This window comes from Cinclus cinclus, chromosome 6 (genome assembly GCF_963662255.1).
Source record: "Cinclus cinclus chromosome 6, bCinCin1.1, whole genome shotgun sequence".
Lineage (NCBI taxonomy): Eukaryota > Metazoa > Chordata > Aves > Passeriformes > Cinclidae > Cinclus > Cinclus cinclus.
In genome coordinates, this window is record NC_085051.1 from 45,427,935 (window position 1) to 45,447,353 (window position 19,419).

At 37.4% G+C, this 19,419-nt stretch overlaps 1 protein-coding gene across 5 annotated transcripts in view; it reads left to right on the top strand.

Annotated features, from left to right (window-relative positions):
• Positions 1–1,706: 1,706 nt before the first annotated feature.
• The window catches only part of TTC8 (tetratricopeptide repeat domain 8), a 38,822-nt gene continuing 21,109 nt past the window's right edge, over positions 1,707–19,419 (top strand). For 2 of the 5 annotated variants that reach the window (XM_062494744.1, XM_062494745.1), the window contains exons 1-5: positions 1,707–1,814; positions 12,234–12,354; positions 15,648–15,711; positions 15,865–16,024; positions 16,796–16,885. In XM_062494744.1, the coding sequence (XP_062350728.1) occupies positions 1,707–1,814; positions 12,234–12,354; positions 15,648–15,711; positions 15,865–16,024; positions 16,796–16,885 (543 nt within the window). Of the gene's footprint in view, positions 1,815–9,201; positions 9,232–12,233; positions 12,355–15,647; positions 15,712–15,864; positions 16,025–16,795; positions 16,886–19,419 lie in introns of all 5 variants that reach the window. The other 3 variants (XM_062494746.1, XM_062494747.1, XM_062494743.1) reach the window with 2 other exon arrangements.

Sequence of the window (19,419 nt, forward strand, 5' to 3'; positions counted from 1 at the left end):
AGCTTCACACATCATGTAGAAGCTGAAAAAAACCATCCTTATCTGCAGCCAAAGAGAGAACAAAAACCCCTTCCAGGGCATGGTTGGAAAGAAGGAAAACTGATTTTCCTGCCATTTGCAACACTGGAAAATCTCATTGTAAAAAGCTGAAAATGCATCTTGGTCTAATTGCCACCATAGGACAACATTAGCTCAGCTTGATCACTAAGTGCAATGAATACTTTTCCCAGCTGCAGAACTGGAAAAATTGCTGCAGAACGATGTTCCTCTTCCTTTTGCGGAGAAGCTATACTGCAGTATCTACCCATCTGACTTCAGACTGTGACCTTTCCACAGGGTCACAGCTCCCTCTGAGCAGCCACCTGCTTCCTTCAAGCATCCTCTGCTGCCCTGCAGTCCTCCATGGGCTGCAGAGGCACAGCTGTCTCACCATGGTCTTCACCACAGGCTACAGGAACTCTGCTTTGGTGCCTGGTGCACTGCTTCACCTTCTTCTTTACTGACGTTGGTGCCTTCATAGTTGTTTCACATATTCTCCGTCCTGTCTTAAGCTGCCGTTGTACAGGGTTTTTTCTCCCTTTTTAAAATTGTTGTCCCAGAGGTGCTGCCACCACTGGCCTTGGCCAGCAGCTCTATTGGACAAAGGTGACATTCAAGCAGCTCATCAGAGAAGCCACTTGTATGGGCTCTCACCCAAAGCCTTGCCATGCAAACCCAATAGACCTGTGCACTGTACACAAGACAACTAAAGCAAAGCTCTGTAACTGCTACTTCAGTTCAAGCTACTTACTCCCATATTTAAATAATATACAGAATAAACAGTTGTCCTGGGACTGCCACTTCTGGTTCTCCATCTTTACACCTGACATTGATTTTGCTAGATTGGGTATTAATTTCATGCATCTTGGACAAATTGAGAGTTTAAGTGAGACAAAAGCAATAAAACCAGAATGATGTCTTTAAACGGCAACAATTTGATTTTAGCAATCTTATTAGTGTTCATCCCCTGAAGATTTTCATACCACAAATGCAGTTACTGCCCCAAGCATTCCTAGGCATTTTTTCTTTTACTTTGGTTGGTGGTTGAAATCGCCATTTTATAGTACATATAAACTACGAACAATTGTAGTCCAACTTTTAAATCTCAAAATATCTTGGTCTCATAATTTCCCTGCAAAAACAAATGAACTAAAGGAACTGATAGAGACTGCAAGACTGAGAAGTGTTGTTCACAGCAATCTGTACTTTTCCCAACCGGGGCTCCATAGTTCTAAAGGACATTTCACCGAACATGGATTAATGGACTATATTATTCTTGTTTAGGCATTTACTCTAACTCCTCTAGATAACAGGACAGAAAATCACAACAGTTAAGAACGGCGGAGTTACTGGAAGTACGCTGGTCCCAGTATTACAGATCAAACTCTGCTTTCAGTCACCAATGTAATAAGCCCACGAGAGGCGCTGACATGGAGAGGCTCGGCCGAGAGCGGGGCCGCAGCTCCGTGCCCGGGATCGCGCGGCAGCCGGCCGGGACCGACGGGGCCCCCGGAGGCCGCCCAGAGCCGCCTCCCCCACGGCCCCGGCGCTCCGCCCCGGCCGGCCGAGGCGGGGCCCGCGGCGGCACCAGCGCGGCCTCGCTCGGCAGCAACGCGGCGGGAGGAGCCGGGGCCCGCCCGGGCGTCCTCGGTGCTCCCGCGGGCGAGATGGGGCTGGAGCCGCTGTTCCAGGCCTGGAGCTACTTCAGGCGGAGGAAGTTCCGGGAGTGCGCGGATGTCTGCTCGCAACTGCTGGAGAGGCCGCCCGGCGAGCAGGTAGCGGGGGCCGGGCCGAGCTGGGGCGGTGAGAGCCGGCAGCGGCCGCGGCCGCGTCCCGGCTGGCTCAGCACCACGGGACCCCTCTATGCCTGCTGCAGCTGCCGGGTGCGATTCCCGTCAGCGAGGAGCGAGCGCCGGGCCGCGCCGAGCCCCCAGAGCAGGAGGCCGGGCAGCGCCGCCGCTCCGCGCTCCCTCCTCTGCCCCGGGCCTGGAGGCGGCGAGCGGGCGCTGCACTCCGCCCCAGACACGCCCCGGGGGAGCCTCCCCCGCCCCGGCCCCACAGTTGGGAGCGGTGCTGCGGGCGCTGCCGGTACCGCCGGTGTGCTGCGGGTACCGCCGGTGTGCTGCCGGTGCCGCCGGTGTGCTGCCGGTGCCGCCGGTGTGCTGCGGGTGCCGCCGGTGTGCTGCCGGTGTGCTGCCGGTACAGCCGGTGTGCTGCGGGTACCGCCGGTGTGCTGCCGGTGCCGCCGGTGTGCTGCCGGTGCCGCCGGTGTGCTGCCGGTACAGCCGGACAGCTGTGTGGGCCGGACTCTTCGCTACGAGAACTTTAACGCACTCAAGGGTTTGCGGAGTTAAAAAGAGAAAAGCTGAGATTAAAAATCAGGTCTGCTAGGGATGTTCCTGTTGATTTTATATTGATATGCTGTATGGAGCAAATCACATAAGGTTAAGAGACACGCGTTTTAGCTCAGCTTACCTACCAGCCCTACCTGGGGACAGGAGGCATTTGCGTATCTCTTGCCTTGCTCCTTTTCCAGCTGCAGAGTCTCTGGAATTGTAGGACATATTTTTCTATACCTGCATATTTTCTCACCCTTCTGTAAGAGCAAAGGACTTGGGAAGGTTGTTTCTGGATTAATGTTTATATGAATGCAAACATTTTTATGCCATATTTTAAAAGCAGTAATTGAACAGACTCCATCTTATACATTTTACAGTAAATTTATGTTTCAAAGCATCCTATAGACATATTTTAAGAATCTTGAACACAGTTCTTTTTATCACAAAGGACAAGTCTTTAAAAAAAGCTGCATGGTCACACAATAGTGTAAATATAAAGCACAGCTATTATTTGAACTGGTTTAGGATAGGTATTTAAAAGATTCTTTTTTATGTTTTATACTGGAAGGCACCAACAAGGACCCATCAGTAGAAACATTTTTACTGGAGAAAGTATTCCAAGAACATTATTCCTGAACCCTAACAGTTCCATGCTAGTCCTGTATTATTAATGTATATTTACATTATTGGGTCTTTATATATGTGATCTTTGCATATGGAAGAACAACACTTGATTTGTGAAAGAAACTCTTGAAATAGTGAAGATAACAGTAAATAAAAGTTGTAAAGATCATAATGCTTCTGTTGCTCTAAATTTAAAAAGTTTTTAATGAGTAAAACATTTTTCAATCTATGATCTCAACAAGGGAATATAAAGACAACTTGATTTCTATTCTGTGCTTAAGCTCAAGTATAAAATGGTATTGTGACACCTATCAACTCCAAACTTCTGGGATGTTTCCAGTAGCACTAGGAAGGAATAGAAGATGTATGAGGCTGAGAAAAATGCTTAGGAGGAAATTAACAAAACAGCAATGAGAAGACGTAGTTGGATAAGGCCTTGAGCAACCTGGTCTGGTGGGAGGTGTCCCTGTCAATGGCAAGGTGGAGCTAGATGTTCTTTAAGACTTTAAAAACATTTCAAATCCTTCGCATTCCGTGATTTTTATGGTGTAGATACTAATTGGCTTTCCTTCTTCCAAATATAGATCACACATGCTAAAGCATTTAAGTATATAAATTAAATTGTTTTGTTAGACAAGGGTGCATTCTCCTTAGAGAACAAGGACATTATATGCCAGCAATATAAGAGTTTTTACAAATTCTGTATTGAGACAAACAGTTTAATCTTTGAAATGTTCACACCAGCGTATAAGCTTCATCTTTTATAAGATTGAAAGACGAAAAACATTTAAGATAATTTCCTTTGAGAAGTGGTGGAGGGTGGTGTTGTGAACATTGTATATACCAGATCAAATCATAAGCTCTTACAAGTCTTAGGTGAAGTCTGAATTTTAAGATGAGTTTCATTACTGTTTTAAAAAAACTTTCAGGCCACACTTGCATGCTGATGACCAGACTTTATAATTCAGTATGTTAATTTCAGAACTGTGTTCCTATTTACAGTTTTGTGTGAAAAAGGTACTCTTTAGCAGATTTCAAACCTACAGGAAAGTTCAGATGGAAGAGAGGCAAACTTGAAATAAGATTAGCTTGGTACTTGCCTCATATGATATTTTGAGGAATCCTTATTAAGAGTTCATTTTAAGCAGGAATGAATGAGTTCTAAAAGTATTTGAATGCATATATAAGACTAGGAAATATCAGTCTTTATAATGTTTAAAATTGCATGGCAGGATGTTTCAGTCTTTGTCTGAAACGATTTCATACAGCAATGTTCAAGTGAAGTTTGCAGACACCAAGTGGATTTGACTCTATAAAAGTATTTCATGTAAGGAATAACAATTTAGAAATTTTCTTAAAAAATAAAGTAAGTGGAGAGATGATAAATAAATGGAAACTCAGCATGTTGTTTCAGAAGGATCATGGAGTATACTGCATTCATGGTGTGTAATGTAATGAGTGGCTACACAGCTCTTTTCCATCATTCCTCTCTGCTAGTCCAGGCAAAAAGCACACCTCCTGACAGGAGAAGATATAGCATTATTTATACCACCTGTTCATTGTGGTACATACAGCAGGTTGCAGAAACCAGAATATTGGTTAAATAACTTTCAAGAATGCAACTCAAACCAAACTCAAACCACTTCAACATACAAAATGTTACACCTAAAATCTCTTCATCAAAATATTATTTTATTGTCTAATTAGAATATACCTTTAACATTCATGGCTTGTGGATCATTCTCAGGCAGTTTGATTTCTGGTATCTCTGTTACTTTTGAAAAATGGCATGTTAATGAAATCTGTAGTTCCTAAATATTTTGATTGAACTTTATTTCTGTCATCTTCAGCCACCTACCAGAAAATGGTGCTGTTTTCCATATCTGTGTATTACATGAGTAGTATTTTAATATAAGTTGGGAAATTATCTAAAATTAAGTATGTATCCTTTTTTGGTACCTAACCCAATAAGTGTGGTTTATAATCAGCAATTTTAAATAAGTTTTCATTTTTTTTTAAAATCAGCAGTTCTAGCAGATTTAATGGTTAGATTCTTAATGGTAGCACTTGTGCAAATCAAACCCAAGATATGTCATGTTAGGCAACAGGAAAACAGACAGGCAAATGACAACACTTGCTGAAAGTTTGGATTAAGTGAGCTGCTTTGCAGCACGAGGCAATACTCAATGGCAGTAATCACTTTGCCATCTGTTCTTATCCTCTTGTCCTGTATTCTGCTAAGCGTGTGCTTCCCAACCTCTGCATCCAGGGAAAGAAGGATCTTGTAGGAACAGTAGCCTCTGTCACTGTTCAGGGACTCACCTCTTTGAACAGTAGGCATTAGGATATAATTTAAGATACAGGAGCTGGTGTCTTTTAAAGACATGCCCAGGCTAAGTTAAACAGTGACTCTTACAGGTCAGAACTTTTTCATGCTCAGGTAACTGGCCTTCTCCTTTTAAGACATGTAACAGCAGATAAGTAAAGGAAGAGACTAACAGTGCCTAACCTGGAGAGTGTTTTCATGCCTAAAGAGATGGCTTTTCCTGTGTGAAAGCCTGCACGTTTTTCCCATATTGTCTGCTAAATCATAGCACCAGTCCTGCTCCATTGCATATGCAGCACCATCCTAGAGCTATGGGCTGCTGAAAGCAGCTTTTTACAACAGCCTTAGATGTAGGTGCATTTTTGCCGCACTTAAAAATATAGTAAGAAATTTTCTTGACCAGTATATCTTAACCTACATCTTGATTTACCACTCGCTGTATGTATAGCTTAGTATTCAGGGTATATTTGTATCACAAGTACAATGACAAGAAGTTCTCCTTTAAGAACATGGCAAAAGATGATACAAAGATCTTAAAAATAAGTTTACTTATCCAGTCAAAAGTCACATGTACATACATTTACAGGCTTTCTTAATTGGTGCAGAACTCTCTTTGAACCCTGTCACCAGATGCAGTAAGCCCTAGGAGGTTTTTAAAGTACTTTGTTGACCTTTTAGCTAACTGGATATGATTCAGAAATATTCTTACATAGCAGTATCAAATACTGTGCCATTATAAATCTTGAATTCTTAAAGAGCACAACAACAACAACAACAAAATCGAAATGTTTTAAAATCAATTAAGTTTTCCTGAAGAGTTCTTAATAAATAACATTGTGATATAAGAATAATTAGCTGCTACTGAGTTACATCTTGTGGAAGACTAAATTTTTTTCTCTAAAATATCCTGTGCATTTCTTCACTTAAGAATTAAGAATATAAATGGAATATAGTGGAATTCACTTCTATGCTGACATTCTTATCTTGGGATAAAAAAAACCCTGTATTTTGTGTGACTAGCATTTGGGCACAGAAGTATGTAGAATACTGGTGTTCAGTTTAATTGTTTCCTTTTGTAGGCAAACAGGCCTTGTCTTCTGTGTTTATAGTAATAGCATGACCTAGAGGAAATACAGTCCAGGACTGTCTCTGCTGATCATCCTGATTAATCACCTAATCTGATTACTCTTTGTGCTCCATATGTCAGATTCAAGGCAATAAACAGAACCCATGTATGAGGCCTGCTCTAGTTTAACAATAGAAAAAAATTGCCTAATATGATTAATAGACATATAGTGGATGTTCTTCCTTTAACATGATATTGATGGTCTTCTATGAGGATTTGCTTTTGTTCATTCATCCTTTCTTCTCCCATGTTGAACTTTCAGCAGCTATAATTTGAATACTTGTTTTTGTAAGATCACGGTAAAGTTATCGTGCTTATGTTTATGGGCATTGAACTTGATTTGAAAAAGCATCTTCAACTGAAATCACTTATTGGTGCAAGAGACTGTAAGTTTATGCTTGAAAATAGTGACACTTAGAGTGAAGTAATTATTCCTTAGTAAAGGTTTGGGGTTTTTATTCTGTGTTTCTGCTCTTAATAATTTGAACAGCATTTTCAGAATATAATAATTTTAATATTTTGCATGTATTAAATTATACTCACCTGAAACTAATTGTAGAGTGAAGCCTTATTTTAATATAAGGTATGTAATACATTCCCTCTTCCAGGCTATTAGCATCAAAAAACTTAATTATTCTGAGTATTTTTGATATTCAAATAAACTGACTTTAAATTTTAATATTAAAGTACCCTCAGTGGATTTGGGGATCTGGATTAAATAGTTCCTTCATTGCTTTTACAATCTTTTGACTTTCAAAGGAGCTTTATATGTGTAAATGAAGAATAAATTTGAGCTTTTGTTTTGAGAGACAAGCTTACAGGACAGTGTTATTTGTTAATCCTGTCAAAGAACTCTTTATTTAAAATCTAGTTCTGGTGGATGACTTGCATGTGTAGCAACTGCTGGATCCACCCATGTTAAACTATATTATATTTTAATGTAATTTTTATTATTCCGTGCTTTTGTTTAATCTGAGGGTCCTGTTACCTGTTTGAGGGTTATTTAATATCTAAAGTTACTTGTCAAAAATGGAAACAATATATTAGTATGTATGAACAATGCATAGCCTCACCTATGATTATAAGAGTGCAATGGTTTTAGTATTATTGATCAACTCTACTTTTTTGTCCAAATCACGAGGGATGTAATTTCTGAATTTTATAGTAATATAAGTGCTCCTACATCAGCAAATTTGTTTGATTTTTATATTATTTTTTTTAAATAATGGGCAGTGCCTAAAGTAAGATACACATCTGTAACATCGATAACATCTGTAACCTTTGTATTAGTGTCCACATAATATTCCTAACTTGTCCTCATTAGTTACTGTAGCACATATGGTATGGAAGACCACCTACTGTTCTTAAAATGATCTTCATATGTACTGTAATACTCAGACACAATGGGGTGAATAAAATGCAAGCTGAAATATCTCAATGTCCTTTATTACATAGAAAGCTGAATAGTTTCTTTTTTCAGAAAACAACTGCTGTACATAAAATAATTGTAGTAGTTCATTTGCAAAGCCAGTTTCTGTGCCTTAGTCAGGCCCAGATACGTCACAGTCAACTGAGATTAATCCCTGAATTAATATCTAGTTCTGTAGAATACTCAATGTCTAAAACCTGTTACACGTTGTAACACCAGTGAACAACTTTTAGGCTCCAAATACAATCATTTAAAGGCCACAAATTCCAGTACACTACAGAAGGAAGATGTCCTTCACCAGTATTCCAGGTCCCTGCTGGGAGAAGATATTGGTGTGATCTGGTAGCAGCCTTCTAATACATACAAGGACGTTATCAAGAAAATGGATTTACACAATGCCAGATACGCAAGAAATTTTTCACTGCCTCTAGGAACAGAAATGATCTGACACTACAAAAATTAATAATGATTTAGAGAAAGTAACGTCTGTCTCCCACTTTCCTTGTCTAAAGCTAAAGCAATGCATTAGGAAAAACTCATCGCCAGTCCCTGGAAGTGAACAGCAAAAACACTGAAGGGTAGTTTAAATATTATGTAAACATGATAATTACACACTAATTGGTGACAAACCTACCTTTTTTCCTGTCAGTATTTACTCAATTTTACCAAAAGTTTTCAAGTAGATGCAAGTTCCAGCTTTTTCACTTAATCTGGTAGCTTTTCTTTTGTTTTTTGATAGTGCAATAGGCTGTTAATTTGACATTTATACCACTTGCAATATTACTGTCCAAATGCAATGAATACATCATTGTCAATCATAAAAGTACCATGAAAAAGTGCTGAAGTTTTCTTTTGTCTTCTTGACTGGTATAATTGTGATCACTAGCAGCAGCTAAAAAAAGTGCAAAAATGGATTTTATTAAGTAGGCATTCTAAAGACCATGGTGTGATAATCTGGTTAATTTTTAGGAGATGTGCATACATCTTCCAAGTTCATTTTCTTTTAATCTGTCATTTTTCAGCTTCATAATGCTTTATTGTTAATCTAAGGTTTGGCTTGGATGATCCAGCAGAAGTGAGAAAGCAAAGGTATCAGAAAGATACACTCACTGCAAATTTTCTTTCATTGTGCAAAACATTGATTAGCTTCATAATGGGTGTAAGTTGAGATAAAGTAATAAAATGGAAATGTGGATATATGTGTCAGAGAGAAAATGTTTGTGCAAAATGAGGTCATCACAAGGTATGAATGCACTTGTGGTGTTGTTTTTATTGCTTGGCATTTCTATCCCTCAGTTTCTATTTTCTCTCTTTTCAGGAGCTTGATTCTGAATACACTGTGTTTCAGGTAAAGTTCTTTCCATAAATACAATAATTAGGTCATTGGATCATTGGATCATTCCCAGTCTTTGGGAAGAATTTCTGATAGGCTGAATACTTGTTTTGTTGATAAGTTCTCAATAGTGTGATTTTTTTTTGTTGTTGTTGTTATTGGTAAGGCATTACATTTGATAAGGGGAAGATTTTTTGATATTTTGAACAGGCAGCTTTTATATTTGATAGAATTTTACTTCTTTCACATTTTGCTATATCTTTATTCAGCTGTTCAGTGCTTTATAAAGGCTAAATTGAATCTACCTTGAACTGAATGACCTTCATCTGCAGATGAGATCAGGAAGAAAACATGTATTCACAGACAGAACAATGCTTTTGCTCTTAGGGCTCACTTTCATGTTTTATTTTAATGCATGGTGGGCTCTTACCCATGTTCCTCCTGCTCTTGCAGCTCAGGCTCACTGCCCACCTTGTGCAGACTCTGGTAGCCTTGTAGATGCATGATGAAGATTTGCAAAAGTGATGGAAGACTGAGAGTAATTAATTAATTTTCACTCTGCCCACATTAGCTCTAGATTATTGCAATGGCAAGAATAGTATTGTGCAGGTGATGTCATCTTTTGGTTCTAGCCCACAGTCAGAAGAGATTAAATGCATTGTGAAATGGCATCTTCAAATACAGCTCCGTAACATATTTTACCGATCTTTAATTATACTTCATGATTTCATGCAAGTTATTTACATAAAGGATGGTTTCACTGAAACACTACTGGATATCTTCTTGAGTGTAATTATTACCCTTCACAATGTAGTTGTGTTCTGGAGTTTTCATTGTGTATGGAATAAAATTTATTATAAGAGAAAGGATCATTGGAGAATATAAGATCTTAGAAAAGTGTATTCATGTTCAGAGAAAACATTTAAATTTAAATACTAAATTTATATTTTTAATTTGATTTTTGGACTTTTCAGGAATAAGAAGAAAATACTTGATTCAGTTAAAAACTTATAAACTGAGTGAAAAACACTGTCACTTTTCTTTCTGCAGTTTAGACGTACACACTGTATACTGTATACTTACATACTATATCACATTTCTAAACCTCTTTAATTGCTATTAGGTATTTTAAATTTTGTTCTGATTATGAGTTAAACAAGTTAAATTTGTTATGTTGTGCATATGTGGGTTTTCTGACATTAGCTTCCCTTTCTTCTTTCTACCATATAGGTGCTGTTTCATAGAAATGCAGTTTATCTTCATAAGCTCCAGACATGGTGCTTATCACAACACAGAATTATCAGTCCCACAAAGAGAAAGCAGATGATCTGTAATCTACAAACAGATGTTTAATTCAGGAATACTGTGTGACATTTGAATTTTTTTTTGGCTGTGAAGCCTTGGAGTAGGAGCTTTAGACTGGAAGAGATGCCTAAGGAATTTATTTTTTTATGACAGATATTTGCCCAGTAATTTCGAAGAGACATATTGATTTTAAAAACACATTTTCACATTTTAGTTAGCGGAAAAATCACAATAATACACTTATGCCTATGTAAAGAACTAACCTCAGTTTTAGCAATTAGTGTAGAGGAGTTACTACTTCAAATTTCCAGGAAAAGATCATTGAAAAAAAAAATCATTACTGTGGGCAGGTTTTCTTACTTCCAGTAAGAAATTAGCCTGTGGTTGGCTATACAAAAGGCCTGATGGGAGCATATTCCCTGTGTAGACATGGTTATGTTGTCTGCAGATATACATGTTTTTGAAAAGAACAGAGTACCATCAAGGTATTAAAAATTCAACAAACTAAATACTACTAAATACTACAAACTAAATTCTACTTCATAGAATGATGTAAAACCGTTAAAGGTGTTCAACATCTAACAGAAATATCAACGTTAATTAAAGGCTGTCATCCCACTACATAGGAAGAAACTAAAAGAAAATAAAGCAGATCTGGATTATGACTGTCTGGCCTAGATTCTGATCATCCTGCTGAATTCCCTTCTCTTCATTCTTGAATAAAGATTTCTAATTGTGGTTGAATCAGCTGACTGAAGCCCTCCTTCTTGGAAGAAAGCACTTTTTGAAAGAATAGTTAAATATTTCAGCATCTTTAGATACATTTTCCTTTTGCTTGACTCAAATTTGCATAGAAGGGAAGTCTAGAGGAAAAGACAGGATGAATGAGAAGTGTTTCATTAAATGATTACTTAAATTATTAAATAACCCTGAGTTTCAGATCTTCTCTTACCTCTTACTTAAGGAACAAACGTTTCCAAGTGTTTGACCTTTATTCCTATTATGATAACATCAGTCTGTTTCTATTTGGAAAGGTCTCATTAGCAAATATTAAATATGCTTTTCCACCAGATTGCTGTACTCTGTGTTAGAAAGGAAACAAATCTAATTATTTTGGCAGTGATTTTTACTCTGAAAAATTTATGATGATCCGTTCAATATCTGATGGAAGATCAGGGATTGGTTTTGTGACTTCCTTTATCATGCCAGTTCTATGAGTACATTACAGGCATATAAAATTATCAAAGTGGTTGGACCTGCACTTACTTTGTTGGTATTTCTATATGGCTGCTACTGATTTTTCTTTTTTTCTTTTTTCTCCCCACTGATTTGGTGTCTTCACAGTATACACAAAGCTTGTCACATAGGCTAGAGTTATGCTTGCCTTTCCATGCTGCTCAGATTATCCTCCAAGACATGCAATGTATTAGTTTGTCAATTCAGGTCACTAAAATGTATTCCAATACTCTTATAATCTGAAATGCCTAGGGTATATATTTATACAGTGTTTTATCGCTGATGCTTTGAACAGAGGAGTTAGTCCCCTTTTATACCTCCATCAGACAGATGGATATACTCAGCTGTTTTATGTTGATACCTTATTCAAGCTTATTAAAACTGTGAAGTGAATAATAAAGAAATGGTAAAATTACTGATTAGAGTATTTACTTAGTGTCTTGAAGATATTTTACTTTTTACTTATCCTTATTCAGGCTGCCTGGAGCCTGAAAACACGAGCTTTGACAGAAATGGTGTATGTGGATGAAATTGATATGGATCAAGAAGGAATTGCAGAGATGATCCTGGATGAAAATGCTGTTGCTCAAGTTGCACGTAAGATTGACTTTCACTTGAATACATTGACTCAACAAGAGCTCTTTTGGCCATGTCTTATGGTATCTACCATAGAATAGTACAAACAGAGGTGATCTGATACAGCATTTAGTATTGGTAAAAAAAGTGTTTTAGACTGTTTTATGGTTGCATAGCAGTGTTGAGAACCACCATGTGTTCTTGATGTAGTACTTAGGCCTGTCAGATGAGAGTTCAGACCATGCACAATCATGTTTTGTCAGCTTTTCCTCTACATTTGGGGAAATGTAGTGAGCATGCAAGTGGTCACTTGTTTTTTCCATCAGTATGTTGATTTCTTTTGCTCCTTTCTGGCTTCTTTAGGCAGTGCGGGAAACTAGACAAAAACATCTGCCCTCATTGTACTGTGAATTTTATCCCTATACCTGTAGTGTAGACAGCAGTCAGATATCACCTTTTGGCATCATGTTCTGCAAACATTATCTGAACTGATTTTCTTTATTCTGCTTTTCTCTACTTCATTTTTCTCTTCCTTCACAGAGCGGTTCTTCAGCTCTGCCATCGTTTCTTCTATACAATTCTTTTTCAGGTTCATCAATTTCCTTCCAAGTGGACAATAATTAGTTTTCTTCCACTACTTTTTTGGCATTATTTTTGTTTTTCTGTATTTCTTTAGTACAGTCCACATGGAAAGTTTTATGTAACTCATTAAGCGTTATCCCAGGGGAACTCTGGCACTCAACCACATACCATGTGGAATTCAAGGGAAGAACTGGACATAGGCCAGAACTGATACTTGAAATGTTAAAAGCTTATTTTGTCTGTATGGATGTCAACAACTGCATATCTATCTGATTAAATTTTTAAAAATTTTCATTACATGCTTGGTCGCAGTTAGGCAGTACTGGAGATGTGTATATACATTGTGATCAACTAATTATATATATCTGTCTTAAAACACCATAGTAATAAAATGTAGAGTTTCAGTTGATTTTGTGCCCCCTGTCCTAGAGATTATCTTCCAAGAAAAATAATTTGATGAATACTACTTAGAAATAAGACATTCTGGAAAAATATATTCATACTATGTTGTTTTATTTTGCTGTTAAAGTGTGTTAGCCATAGTTGGTCTTGACTTGGGTCTTTCACTGTGGCAGATCTTTCAGGATATCCTCCTCCACTAAAGTCACACTTCACAAACATAAAACTGTGTGGCCACACCTCTCATATTACAATTGGTATTGTCTATACTTTGCCTACCAAGCAGTTTAAATCCTTCAGCATCAGTTACATATCCGTTTCAGTTTTACATCTGCCTTTACCTTAGTTTCCAGATTAAACTCTCTTAATTATGTCTTTGCTGTCAGTCATGTGTTATTAAATAATTACTAAACTGTATAGGATCCATGGGAAAAAACTACTTTTCTGTGGTTCCTCTTCACACATATGTAATGAAATCTTTCTTCCACCAGTTTTTATTTTTTTATAATTTTGCTCCATTAATTTTCCATCAGTCTTGTTTATTAAAAAATATGTCCTAGAACATTGTTTTACAGAAAAATCCATTATGTTACTTCTGGACTATTAACACCATTAATTTTCTCAGTTAGTGTTGTAATCTTTTTTAAAAGTGTTACCCTGACAGCGTATTTTTCAGAAACTTGTACTAACTGGCAATATGGATAATCACAGCTATTTCATTAACTGGGGAGTTAAAGGAGTCATCTCTAATCATCGCTAACTACTGAAATTTCCCTCTTAAATTCTGGTGCTTCTAGTGGCCACATGCACTGCCTTTTACATCTATTCATAGCTGGTTGGCTTGGGATTCTCAAAGTAAGGACTGAGTTGCCTGGGGTGAGGTCAAAGGAAATATTCCCTGTAAGCATTCTCCCAGTACACCAAAATCTAAAAAAAATTGTAGTTATTAAAAAACATGTCTGAAAAAAAGAATTTTAATGTCTTGCCTCCTTTATATTATAGCAATAGTTTTTAAAAGGGTTTAGAAAGTGGAAGAGTAATAAATTTTTTTGCTAGTCTGAAAAGTTGAAAGTCACTTTCCCCATTTCTTTGAAGAGTGCCCTAGTTCTCATGTTGGAAACTATGTTGAGTGAACTGTCCACCCTTTCTGTTGTAGACAAAAAAGTTCAGGATTCACAGGACTATAAAAGGCAAGTAAGTAATAGAAATCCTAAGTGTGTCCAGCCAGAAGAGAAAGAATCCTATTTTTTTAATTTATTTTAGCACCAATTTTATGTTTAGTTGGTTTTACCAAGGAGATCATGGTTAATACCTTCTTTTGTGTTATTTAACTTCAATACAGCTGTAGTCAGGTGGTTACTTAGGGTTTACCTTGGGGTAAAAATGAAGGAAGGGAACTGTCTACATATCAGTTTATCTTCAGTTCTTGGAAATATTTGCAATAAAAGCAGTTCATAAGTATATAGAAAATATGTAGATGAGTAACAGTGATTTGTCAAGAATTGTCTGTGTCAACTTGAATCTCATTTCTTTCCGTACATAGTAACAAGCAGTGAAAAGACTGCAAGGTACAGATGTCATATGTTGCTTCTAACTGAGTGTTTAAAACCATCTCATAGACATTCACTTAGCAGGTTAGAAAAACTGCCCAATCAAATGTCAGTGAATGAAAATCTACCTGCAGGAGCTAGTAATTCTTAGTGGTCCACAGTCAAAACAGAAATATGTGAAAAGGGGAGCCCTTTGTCAGTTCACCTGGGCTCAAGCTGGTACAGAGTTTTCATTGATTACCTTTGGATATGGATGAGTTCACACATTACAGTGCTCTAAATTGTAGATGGGGATCTTACCAGGGTCTAATGTCGTGAGATGCTATTCTCCATCTGCTCTGTAGGTGAAGGTTTAGATTCACTTACTCAAGTCTGGGTGCCAGATAGAAAAGATACCATTTCAAGTTAGCTTGGTCTCATCGTTTCAGTAACCTTCTTACTTCAGCACTGTGTGGTGTTTCTAAGATGATCTTGACAATTGTTTGTGTCGATCCCAGTAGGCATACACCCAGGCACTTGTTCACTCTCCCAGGTGCGATGGAGAAGAGGATGGAGAATTTGAAAGAAAGAAAACCAATATTATTGTTTGACAGGTTTCTATCAATTTATCAGTAGTAGAATGCAATAGTTAGGGTTTGTCTTCTTTGTTTAGTTCTTTGTCCCTTCAGTTTGAATAAAGAAATTGCAGGTTTTCTGTTTATCGTAAAACACAATCATGTTTGAAGTCCTCTGGACAAGGGAGTAGTATCTCAAAGTAAAGTGAGAAATGGTCTTATTTTGTAGGACCAGGAACATCTTTGAAACTTCCTGGAACTAGCCAAGGTGGAGGCCCCAGCCCAGCTGTTAGGTATGTGATAGTCTATTTTTAAAAATGTGACGAGTTAAAAATGAACAAATTATAAACTTAACTCCTGAAAATGATATGTATTGGGTATAACAGTTTAAATTCTCTGTCAGTAAATACCACCTAACATAAGGATAATGTACTTAACATCTTCAGGCCAGTAACTCAATCAGGAAGACCTATTACAGGATTTGTGAGACCCAGCACACAAGGTGGACGGCCAAGCACCATGGAGCAGGCGATAAGAACACCTCGAACAGTTCTCACAGCTCGTCCAATCACTAGTGCTTCTGGGGGATATGTCAGGCCGGGCACGGTGAGTTGCTTGCCTCTTTTCCCAGAATGGAAGATTTCTTAGTCACATTATCTGGCACAGTGACACTACAGTTTACTTAAAAGCTGCTTCTAAACTCACGTTCGAAGGAGGGGAGTGTTTGTAATTTTTTTAAATTTTTTTAAATTCTTTTCAATATAGAGTTTGAAAATATGATTTCTTGTGCATTTGCTGGTTGCTTTATAAAAAAAATGTACATAATTTCACAAGTTCACCAGGATTCATATAAACTGCAAATTCACAGGCTTTTTGAGACGTGTTTTTATTCATGGAAGGCCATGCAAAGACTCCCATGATTTCACCATAAATGTCTTCTACTAAACATTTGCTAAGTACTCAGGGTCTGTCACTTCAAAAGATAAGGAGAATAGTCTATACTAATTTATCCCATTCTCTTAGCAAAATTAATAAACTCCAATCAGCATGAATATGTAATACATATTAAAATCACATTAATGGCAAAATGTGGCATCTTCTCACTATTGCAGGTAAGAACTAATCTTCCTAATTATTTCTTGAAGATTTTTTTTTGGTTGTGTATCCCAACTACCAAGATACATGCTTAGGCACTGCATGGAAATAGTGGGGAGAGACAGAGAAGAAGGAAGAGTCTGTACTGCACAGTAGAGCAGTGAATCTGCAAATGTTTTGTCTGGAATTTTGGCGGTTTTTTGTATACTATTAATATTTTCAAAATCTTCAGGAAAAGTGTGGGGGATCTTCCCACTTAAAAAGCTTCTTGTTCCCCCTCAGGCTTCAATGCTAACAAATCCAGATGGCCCTTTCATAAATCTGTCTCGACTGAATTTAACAAAATATGCTCAGAAACCCAAACTGGCAAAGGTATGTAACAATTTTAGTTAGTGTTGTGATATCTTTTTCTTGTTTTCTGGTGTCATTCCAATGTAAATGTACATGAGACTGGGGATAAAAACAATTATGAACAGTGGCTTAGATATTAACTTCAAAAAAATAATGTGTTACTCACTTTTTGATGGTGTTCACCAGACTTGAAATTGAAGGTATGTCTGAAGAGGTTAAGGTGAAACTATAACCTAGGAAAAACATTCATATAGGAAAAAATATTCCACTGGTAAATAACTTTGAGCTGTGCATATGGGAGTGGTGAAGGGCAACAACAACAAAAGGCCAGGAGCAAAAAATACACAGCAGAATGTCTGGAAATATGGTTCTGTGTTCAGATTGCAATCCTGGCCTAAAAATATTCACAATGTTTGGGTTTTTTCCTTTGCTTTTATGGCATGAGTTAACACTTTTTATGTAAAAAGGTACCATTTTTTTGTTGAGAATATTTCTTCATTTTCAGTTAAGATCATCTGATTGATGGAAATGAAACTATCTGACAATAGAACAGATATTTGCAGGTTGTCTGCCCAACATACAGGTTTCAGCTCTGAGTGGTAGGGAGCTGAAATTTGTGTGAAGATTTATCATTGTTGCCTTTCAGTTGACTCTTCCCCCCAACACAGCCAGCTAGCTGTGTGGTTGAACATGTGTTCTGTGCATAGTGTCTTCATAAAAAACAACTGTTGGGCTGAGGCCAACAGCTCATTTTGCACAACACATCAAGCAATTATCTCTAGGGAGCACAAGGTATCAAACACACTCTAGGGAGCTATATTTGGCTCTCAGCCTAAAGGTGAGCAAACCAGTATGAATTCAGTCTATTTTGAGAAGCATAATGGTGAACACTGTTGAGAAGACTGGCAGTATCTAATAATGTGCTGGTAGAAATATCTCTTCCAGTCCAAAACTTTGGTCAACAGTTTTTCTTTCATAAGCAACCAGGAAATTTCTTAGTTTTTTAAAGCCTGATCCAGACTGATATGGGGCATTTCAGTGTGGTTTTCAAAGGAAATGAATCTTGTGTAATTACACTGTATCCTTCACCCACTGCTTGCATCATTGTCCCTTGGCCTCATAACCAAACAAGGCAGAAGAATAGGTATCAAATATAGTAAGTTCTAGTCTGGTGAGGTAATCGAAGACTTCCAGACTATCAGTTCATTATCAGTGCTGAAAGGATACTGCATGCTTTTTGTCCAGTTATGTCCTTGCTGGCAATCAGCCAGCAGACACATTATTATAAATCAGTCTGGAAAGCAGGGGGACTGTAAGAAAGCTGGGAAGGATTAAGAAGCACAAGACACATCCATAAAAACTAGGCTTAGTTCTTGTGCTTGAAGACCACTGGCTTTTAATTGTGATTGCTAGCTACATGCTGTTTAAGTAGGCAGGTTAACTTTCAGAGGAAATATTCTCAATGGCTCTCAGGAATTAGAAATATACATATTTTTAACAATTTTGGGTTTTAATTAGCGTTTTCTGTGGCAGATTTGTCTTCCTTCAGTTTCCTATGAAAAGAAGCTTAAGCCAAAATATGTAAATCAACAGTCATAGAAACATCCATAAGCAGCAAGTGTACTTGTCAGTATTATGAATCTAATACATTATGACATTAACATTTCACACAGAATGTAAGATCTAAGTTTAAATTTGGAGCTACACAGATTTATAACTTTTTTTTAAACAAAACAGCATTGGGGCTAAATCCAAAGCAGGAGGTGAGAATGCAGACTGCACTCTCTGTTAAGAATAATTGATTAAAGTTTTAAAACTTTTTGAGCTGTCACCTCTCCTCTTGCATAAGGTGATAAACCTTGCAGCTGTTGAATTCACATAGTTAGCCAGTCTATTCATGTTAGTGTATGAATACCTCCTACATAATTCTTCCTTATGTATTTGCAAAGTAGCCTCGCTGTATCTTTATGAAGTTAGATTATCTGTCTGGGTTTTCCAATGTTTTGAAGTATACAGAAATGTGGCTTCTTTTGACTAACATTAACCACATTAAAGACTATTCTAGGAAACACCATAGTAGACATATAAGATATCATCTGTCACCAGAGAAATCCTCTGGTAAATCCCAGTTAGCAGGAGTTCTCTGGTATGAAACATAAAGTTTTATCTTTTTTAGCTTGTGGATTTTTAATTGGTTTATTAAGATAATGCTAGATATTTTTTTCCAAGTGATGTTCAGTCACTTAAATCCTTTTGAAGGTCAGAGTATGTGCATAACAGCAGTAAATTCTTCATGTCAGCTGTGCAAGAAAGCATCTTGTTTGTCACTTTAGATTTACACACTTTTACTGTATGCTTCTCTGTTATTGAACTAGAGGAGAAAATGCTCCACTACTTCTTTTTTGTCTATTCTTTTCTTATCTACCTATTCTAAGCTCCTTATAAATGTGTTACTATTTATAATTCTTTAATGTCTTTTAATCATCTGTTCAGAGTCTTTTCTGATTGAAACTAGAAGAAAAGTAGGTTGTGGTGTATTTTCCTCACAAGATACT